General features: G+C 45.0%; 1 protein-coding gene across 1 annotated transcript; it reads right to left on the bottom strand.

Annotated features, from left to right (window-relative positions):
• Positions 1-4,296: 4,296 nt before the first annotated feature.
• Positions 4,297-8,536, bottom strand: LOC311127928 (dnaJ homolog subfamily B member 5-like). Its single transcript, XM_084159829.1, has 4 exons — positions 8,350-8,536; positions 7,088-7,343; positions 6,064-6,632; positions 4,297-5,209 (listed from the first exon to the last, which is right to left on the bottom strand). Exons 1-4 carry the CDS (start codon positions 8,446-8,448, stop codon positions 4,976-4,978), a joined length of 1,158 nt encoding a protein of 385 aa, XP_084015955.1. The 5' UTR covers positions 8,449-8,536; the 3' UTR covers positions 4,297-4,975.
• Positions 8,537-9,228: the final 692 nt, after the last annotated feature.

Genomic DNA, 9,228 nt, shown 5'->3' with positions numbered 1-9,228 from the left:
TTCATCACAAATAGTTTATAGGATCCAGTTCCAGAACACATAAGATTGTGATTTTGTTCAAAATTGCTTAGCCTAATTGGTTATTTTCTGTGAGCGCGCAGGTGTTTTGTGGCACCAATCAATTTCACTATCCTGTGATTGAACTCTGCACAATGAGTGCTTGGATTTTGTACTTGGCAAACCATGTGGCCATGGCATCTTAGATTTTCTGCTTCAATATCTATTCAATTTTTTTGGGTCACCACAATACATTCTGCATTTAAATGAGCATATTTTACGCCCAAAATTAATAATTTAAGCACAGTCGAAATTCACTTTTACGCACAGACAACCGAACGTAGGCCTACTCGAAAATGTGCTTATTTATAGGCATGAAATAATAACCCCAAACGCAGGTGACGAGTTAATGTCGGCTTGCTTGATGCTTGTCAGTCTTATAGAATAGGTCACATATAATCAATTACGTCACCCTGATAGCAAGCTCATATCCAAGATGCCAGTGACGCACAGGTGTATAAATATTATTGCACAATGAATAAACCAAGGATTTAGAATGACAGGATAACGTATTGGCCCAACCGCGAGGTTTTATGGTCTTCCTCTGTGGTATTATGTCGGTCCGTAAACAAATGTTATAGGTGCATGCACCAACCTTCTGTATTGGCTGTGTGTCATCCACAGGAGGTTGGTGGCACCTTAATTGGGGAAGACGGGCTCGTGGTAATGCAGTTACAAACGCACGGAGGCTTGTTGTGCAATTAAACTGAACGTCTTTACTTCAGATGAACATGTTAACCACTCATCCAATCCTCACTCCTCCGTTTACGCACAACGTGCCTGATACATTCTTAAAGCAACAGTATTCGATACTCAACTGAGCTACGACACCATATTACTGAACACAACAAATGCCTCTAGCAGAATGAGTGGAATGGTATCAAACACATGGTTTTCATGTGTTTAATGCCATTCCATTTGCCATTTTCCAGCCATTATTATGAGCCATTCTCCCCTCAGCAGCCTCCACTGGTATCAGCCTACTATTCTGTAGTATGAATTTATTACACTTTGTGAAAAATACAAATAATACATTACCTACCAACTAACCCTGCAACCTTACTGAAGCACATGTTATTCCTATCACTCTATTGGCCTTGGCCTACTCCTCTTAGGATCCCTCACCCTGGACCAATCTTCCTCTACTATGCTCTTCACTGCCTCAACCTGCCTTTCTCTCACCGGATACCTCTGATCTCCAGCGCCATGGGTACCCGTACAGTTTACATACAACTTTTTTCACCGATACTACACATTCCTTTGTCTCATTTCATGCCTAGGAATCTCCTTCCTACACTCTGCTGCCACATGACCATAAGCTTGATAGCTAAAACACTGTAATGGGTTCGGGACAAAAGCTCTCACGAGGATACCTGACACATCCTAACTTGACTTTATCTGGTAAAAACTGTATCAAAACTCAGTAGTACAGACGGTGTCTTCTCTGTTTCACCACGCTCTCCACCGGGTCTGTGTCGCACCAAACGGCGGGCATCACAGACACCGGGAATCTTCAACTTCAGTTGACCCTCCTCAACACTTAACACCACTCCAGTTATCACTACTTTCAACTGTGCCCTGCTACAGAGAGGAAAGCAAGTCACAGTTCTTGTCAGGTGATGCGGAGCGCACGCTCTCTCTGGATGGCAGAAAAGCAAAAAATCAACACAATTCCACTTTGAGTTACTTTCACTGACCCAACATTCCCCAACCTCTTCTCCACCCAACCTGACACCACATTTGACTCTGCCAGAAGGCAAGGATCCATTCTCTCCAAGCGTCACACTCCCACTGGGCCAGAATATTCTTTGTCATCAGGATGAGGCTCAAACTCCGCAGTCTTCACCACACCTGCCACCGCAGTTAATTCATCCTCTCTCGTCATGTTCAATTTCCTTCTGTAGCTCTTCAAAAAAATTATGTGTGATCCACTACTCCATATTCACTCAAAACATGTTCCACCTTTTTTTTTTTTCTGTCCGCCATCTTTTTCATCAGATCTTCCATAAGGCTTGTGCATTCCCCCATTCCATATTTACTTATGTTCCACTTTTCTCTTATTTTTCCTGTCTGCCATCTTAGCCCCACTTCATGGTCACACCGGCAGCCATTGAACAGCCTCCACTACAGGTTTTATGGTCATTGGCATGGATAGACTTTCTATGGAAGGCTAAGTCGATCCGGCAGGTGTTTTTCCCCCAAAATCCATGCGTGTTAACTATTGGCTTTGGTTTTAATTAACTTCAGGTGTATGGGCTTTGAATGGTAGCTATACACGCAGTGGCCAGTTTATTAGGTACACTACCCTGTTCACAAAAAATGGTTCGCTCCTACAGACAGTGAGTCACGTGGCCTGCTATATAAAGCAGGTAGACAGGCATCGAGGCATTCACTTACTGTTCGATTGAACATTTAGAATGGGCAAAACTAGTGACATAAACGACTTTGAGCGTGGTATGATCGTCAGTGCCAGGCGCGTCGGTTCCAGTATCGCAGAAATGGCCGCCCTGCTGGGCTTTTCACGCACGACAGTGTCTATCTTTACCAAGAATGGTGCGACAAACAAAACAATTTAGTCCGCGAATCCTGTGTGCTAAAACAACTCGTTGATGAGAGGTCAAAGGAGAATGGCAAGATTCGTGCAAGCTAACAGGAGGGCCACAAACAGGCAAATAACAGCGCAGTACAATAGTGGTGTGTAGAACGGCATCTCGGAATGCACAACTCGTCGGTCCTGGTCAGGGATGGGCTATTGCAGCAGACGACCACACCGGGTTCCATTCCTATCAGCTAAAAACATGAAGAAGCGGCTCCAGTGGGCACGCGATCACCAACACTTGAGTGGAAAAACATCGCCTGGCCAGACAAATCCCGTTTCCTGTTGCGTCATGCTCGTGGCCAAGTCAGAATATGGCGTAAGCAACATGAGTCCATGGCCCCATCCTGCCTGGTGTCAACAGCACAGGCTGGTGGCGGTGGTGTAATGGCGTGTGGAAGGTTTTCCTGGCACACGTTAGGTCCCTTAATACCAATTGAGCAACGTTTCCATGCCCTGAAGACTTCAGGCTGTTCTGGAGGCAAAGGGGGGTCCGACCCGGTATAGATGGGTGTGCCCAATAAACTGGCCTCTAAGTTTTAATGTAGCCTATTGAATATAGGGGACCTTCCTATTTGGCACACAACAAATGCACATGGTGGCAGGGCCGGCTCTAGCCTTTTGGGGGCCCTAAGCAAGATTTGGTTGGGGGGGCCCCCACCTCGCTGCAAAACATTTTTGTGGCCCCTTTCTTGACAGCGGAGTCAAATATAAACGCAACATGTAAAGTGTTGCCTTTCAATACTTCTTTCATCTGCCTTGTTTGAAAGTATTGCTGTCCATAGTGCCATCTGTTTGTCAAAATCTTCAACTCCAAATATAAAACAACTGAGTTAAAGCTTTAAAGAGGGAAGGAAGGATTACATTCTTGCAAAAGGAGCTGCATCTCAATAGTGTGAAGTTGCTTCCTCTCTCTCCTTTCCCTCATCTGTGCTAATGTGAAAGAGCTGGATAGGAAAATAAATATGCCCCATACATAGTAGTACACATTACATTAACCTATCCTTTGTTTAGAGCAGATGAAAAGAGAGGAGTTCAGGGAAAGGAAGCTATTTTAGCGTATTGGGATGCACCTAGGGGCCCTAGAATGTGGTATCTGATTAATCCTTTTAGCATCTCTCTTAGTAGCATTTAACACTGGGTGGCAGTAGTTAGCTTAGCTAGGGTGTACTGTAATATGGTGCAGCACAGTACTGCGCAAAACCTACTGCAACCACTGAGGATCTGCAACAGTTTACCACAGTACTCACTACTCAAGTACTTACAAATACTTTTATTTTTGGGTCAACTGCCTGATCTGCGATTGGATGTAGTCAGATAGCTCTCAGGCCTCATTGGTCTTCCATGTTTTTGTGGGAGGAGACATTGCCTTGCCAAAGAGGCCTCTCCAACTCCTGTATCCATAATCAGATTGTTTGTATTCAGGATTCCTGTGAGGTTGATCTAATTTACTGTGTTATACATTTTGCTGTCTTCATAGTTCCACATCTTGTAGGCCAATTATCCATGTCCACCTAATATTTGGGAAGGTTTTCATATTTCCTGTAGCAATATGGACATGCTTGCTCATTCTCTGCACAAATTATCATTCATGACCACTGCTGCACATTTTATAAGATAATCAAACACCAACACCATGAGTTAAAATTCAGGTATTTTCATTTATTTAACATGCTTTTCTTTGTGTCCATTTGTCAATTTAGAATAATACATTAACATCTGGTATCAGTTAAAGCACATATATACACAAACATTTCAAATGATTCAGTTGAACATCTGACAGAGGAATCTCTTTTAGAGACAAAGTTATACATATTTTTGTACACAAGTACACTCTTGTACACAAGTACATATTTGTTATTGTAATAAATCAATGTAAAGGTGCAGTCATATGAAAAACATACAACCATAGCCTACAAGTGGTAGAATCATTTTGTCACATGACTATCAACTACCTCAGGTTTCTGTAATAAGTCAAATGACTCGATTGGCATACCAAGTTCCTGATATAGGCAAGCAGTATACACAGTAACAGTACCTATTCCCTTTTAATTCAAGAGAAAGTCAGTAGACGTGCCCAGACACTCAGGAGTCAATTTGCCAGTTAAACTGTAAACCTTTCTACTTGTGGCATTGTATCTGTTAAATATGCCTATAATCAAAAAAGCTTCCATCTGACCCTCTCCGGTGCCCTCTGCCATTGTCTCTAAACCGAGCACAGGGAGAAGCTGTGCTGGATTGTCATAGCACCTGGCAAGGCTGTGATTCTAATGGCTCAAACAGTAGGTTTTTAGCACAATAGCATGCTAGGACATTAGCACATTAGCACCCAGCGAGGCTGTGTTTGATGATCTCTTTGGACTGGGGAGGGATCCTATCGGGGAAGGTCACCTGGAACTCCACCACCAGGTCGCCACGTGTGGAGGGGGTCTTGGCGTGGGGCAGGCCCTCGCCCCTCAGCCGCCGGATGCCGCCGGGCTTGATGACGTCACTGCACGGCAGCGGCATCGTCCTGTTGTCCAGGGTGGGGACGTTGACTGTGCATCCACATAGAGCCTGGAAGGAAACAGAGAGGAAGATCGGATTGGTTAGTTTTCTGGTTCCTTCTTTTATGTTGAGAGCCTTTGGTTACATAATACAGTACATGAAGCAGACCCCATACCATAATTAGCTGCAGTTGGTACTTCTGAATGAATGTATGAAACTCTTACCTAACCAGGGCAATTTTCCAAGTGAATGTGTTCTATCACAGACTTGAATGTGGAGCATTTGCCCCCTAAAGACAATGCTTTGCTCTGTTATGCAACGATACGTGTTACAAATGCCATACCGGTAATCTCCTCTCTATTCTGGTTGTGTGTGTGGGTGTCGGTACTCAACAGAGTGACTGAGTGGGGCCATGGGAAGATGGAGAGGAGCTCTTTGAAGAGCCTGCCATGTCTGTGAACGCTCTCATGCTAATTTGAGGAGCATAGGACGTGGGAGTGAGTGATTGCGAGCCAGAGAGAGAGGGCGAGAGGAAGCTAAAGGCTGGCACAGTGCAGGGGAGTCAGTGAGGGAGCGAAGTGAAAGCAGTATGAGGGGGCGGCCGACACAGAGGCTATATTTAGGTACAGCTGCTGCTGCTCTCTGCAGGGTGCACTGTACTGTGTGTTCGTGGGGGTCTATGAGCTGAGCTAAGGACAAGGCTGGAGCAGTGGTGGGTTAGCTGAGAGGCACTCTGAATAGAACAGTGTTTTATCTATTCTACAGCCACCAATTTGAGCCATTGTCCAACGTATGGAAGTGGCATACTTCAACTGTGCCTTGAAACGTTATGTAATCCTGCCTATACTAAAAGTATGGCAGTACTGTAATTCTGCGTTATATACCCAAATAAATGTAGAGTTGACACACAAACACAAACTTACTTCTTTGAGGGTGATCTTGGCTGTATACACAATGTGTGACCCATCCCTCTTGTAGTGGGGGTGTTTCTTGTCCTTGAGGACGAAGGCCACGTCGGCGGGTATGTTGTTGGGCGTCTCGTCGCCCTCTCTGGGGAAGGTGATCTTGGTACCCTCCTTCCACCCCTTCTTTACCACTACGTTCAGGACCTTGTCCTCGGTGCGCAGGCTGCGGCCGTCCGGGTTGAGGCGGCGCCGCGTGATCTTCATGTGCTTGGTGCAGCCGTGGAACACCTCTTCCAGGGTTACCAGGAGGTCGTGAACCACCGCCACACCCTGCAGACGCCGACGCCCGCGCCGAAGCTTCTCGCCAGTGGGTCCGTAGTTACTTTGGTAACCGCCGACGTGGCTGAAGGAGAAGCGGCTGAAGGGGTTGAAGAGCTCCTCCTCGCCGTCCGGCCCGAAGAAGATGTCGAAGTGGTCGGAGCCTTGGAAGAAGGAGGAGAACGTGGCGTGGGCATCGCCATGGTAACTGTAGTGATGGGTGTTGTTCTCCTTGCCTGCCATGGACACCCCGCCTCCGTTTTTAAGACCTGAGACACAAAAGGAAAAAAATACAGTTAGTACAGCTTACCCAGGCAGAAGATGTGTGATCTTCCATCTTGTCCAATCTTCTATTCTACTTCCACTCTGAGACAAAGTTCTTACTCATGTATATTTGGCTCAACACTTCTGGAGAGCTTACAAAATGTACATTTGGCACTTTTTGAAGTTTGAGGAAAACTTTTTCTTGGTCGATGGCTGAATAATTTATCAGCCTGCGGTTGTCTACACCGTACGTGTTGGGCTGGCTCTCTGGTGGACCAGGTGCTGCAGATTTTTTGTTAGATGCAACTGCACTTGGCAAAGGTACTGCTGCTTACCATCAACCATTCAACAATGCACCTGCCTGTGCTATAATAACTACTTCTACTCAACTGACAAAGGCAAAGGGCCCTACTAGGCTACTACTGGTTAAATGACAAGGGAATGAAGGAAAGTCTCTCACCTTCTTCTCCAAACTGATCATAGATTACTCTCTTCTTGGGGTCGGTCAGAATCTCATAAGCTTCTGCGATCTCCTTGAACTTGTCTGCGGCGTCTGCGGCGCTGTTCTTGTCGGGGTGAAACTTTAGGGCCATCTTCCTGTACGCCTTCTTGATCTCATCTTCGTTGGAGTCGGTCTCGACGCCCAAGACCTTGTAGAAATCCTTCCCCATAGGCTTGACAGATATAACAGGCACCTCTTGGTCCTTTTGGTTCTCCTGGAGAAACAGGGTGGGAGAAGGAACACGTTAGATCTCTATAGCCTACAGATGTCAACCCACTTATAAAAGGACAAATGCCTGAATGACGCCCACCAATGGATTCACTTTGTCCTTTGTCTAAAAGTCCGGTTCTCACTGTACCACAATGAAAAGATATTAAACCAGAGCTGGATAAGATGTGGTAGAAAGAGAACTAACTCCCTGGCCTGTGGGCTCTAAACTCTCCTTATAGTGCACTCTCATTGCCATGCCCATGATAATGCATTGCCAAGCATCTGGCATCTTTATGACACCCAACACCCAGCAGGTGTGACATTCAACAGTTGATTGAGAATGATCAAGACAAGTAGCACTGAGTCACCTATGATTTATCAGGAAGCCTACTGTGCTAGTTTGTACCAATATCAGAAGATCCATACTTGGAAGTGTCAGTCTTTTGAATACAAATGACCACAATATCAATTTATTATTTAATATGGCATTCAGCCCATGAAAACGGTGTTATGTGAAAATTAGCCCATGGCAAATGCAATTCTGTCCATTTCAGACTTACCAACTACAATGCAGATATCTGTGAATATAGGGGGAACTCGTGTGTATGAGCATGGTGAAGCAGACTGCACCTCCTACCATAGATGCTGGCTGCGCCCTGATTGTCTCAACTAGGCTACACTATCTGCATTGGGATTAGGAGTGTATATAAAACATGTACAGTAGGCTACTGGAGAACCCATTGCTCCCATACAAGTTGAACAGGCTATAGTTCGAAAGGAACGTTCAATATTTGACATAAATCACTATGCTTAATCTCAAAGATTATTCTCAGCAATTAGCAAAGTCTTTGAACTCACTGTCAACTTTTTAATGACACAACCATAAGGCACAATGAATGACTATATGCGTAAAATGAGCATGACAGACATACTGTATGGGCTACTTGCATTTGAAATAATTAAAATCAGTAAATTACTGAAATTAATATAATTGTAAAAATATAACTTACCCCTGATGAAGAGCCCGAGCTGTCATTCCTGTTCATAACGCGGACCTTGCACTTGACATTTTTGGTTTTCACTCCAAACTGTGTCCAGATCAGAACCATGGTGTTCGCTTATTGAGGAGCTGTCCGCTGTTCTGTGGTGCTGAACGTTTCTTAGCTGTTTTAGCTGTGCTTGAGCTGTTGGTTGCCTGAGCGGCTGACTGCAGACTGTGCTATATACTGCCGCCGCAGCCCTTTACTATACGCTCACCACCCACGCAGCGTGACTGAGCTTTCCCCAAACCCGCCCATTTTCCTACGCACAAGAGGGAATACCGTGCCTACCGATTTCTCATCGAGACCATTGGTGTTCGCAGCATGATCATGCGGATGTTACAGCCTCCTTCTCCTTCTTGAGGCTCGTTTCCGGAATTCTGAGCAGAAGCTCATGGAACAGTCACGACCAGTGAGGTGAATCCTCAGAGCTGTCAAGGGTTGCCGACGGAAGACTGACAGATAGACATCCCTAGAGGCTATGTATCCCCCTGACATGGACCATTGGATATAACAATCACTTTGAGCTATCTGATCAGAGAAATTCATCGTTAATGTTTTCTAATCAAGTATTCATTTATATTACTATATAGACTCTGAAGCTCAGTTGGTAGAGGATGGCGCTTGCAACGCCAGCATAGTGGGTTCGATTCCCGGGACCACCCTTATTTAAAATGTGTGCAGCATGACTGTAAATCCCTTTAGATAAAAGTGTCTGCTAACTGGCTTATATTAATATATTAAATAGGGGAACAGATAAGGAGATAAGCTCAAAGTATGGTGACATCATGCATTCTCAATCTACTTCATAATAACTAAGTGTTTATTTGAGGTTATGTAGGATGCTCC

The sequence above is a fragment of the Coregonus lavaretus genome (genome assembly GCF_964263955.1).
Source record: "Coregonus lavaretus genome assembly, chromosome: 4".
Lineage (NCBI taxonomy): Eukaryota > Metazoa > Chordata > Actinopteri > Salmoniformes > Salmonidae > Coregonus > Coregonus lavaretus.
This window is presented reverse-complemented; position numbering and strand designations above follow the sequence as displayed.

What these genes read in the sequence shown, in the direction of transcription:
- LOC311127928 (XM_084159829.1), bottom strand. Translation starts at nt 8,448, where the DNA reads ATGGTTCTGATCTGGACACAGTTTGGAGTGAAAACCAAAAATGTCAAG. An exon ending in TGATCAGTTTGGAGAAGAAG is followed by an intron (nt 6,633 to 7,087) that starts GTGAGAGACTTT and finishes TTTGTGTCTCAG; the next exon opens with GTCTTAAAAACGGAGGCGGG. An exon ending in CCAAGATCACCCTCAAAGAA is followed by an intron (nt 5,210 to 6,063) that starts GTAAGTTTGTGT and finishes GTTTCCTTCCAG; the next exon opens with GCTCTATGTGGATGCACAGT.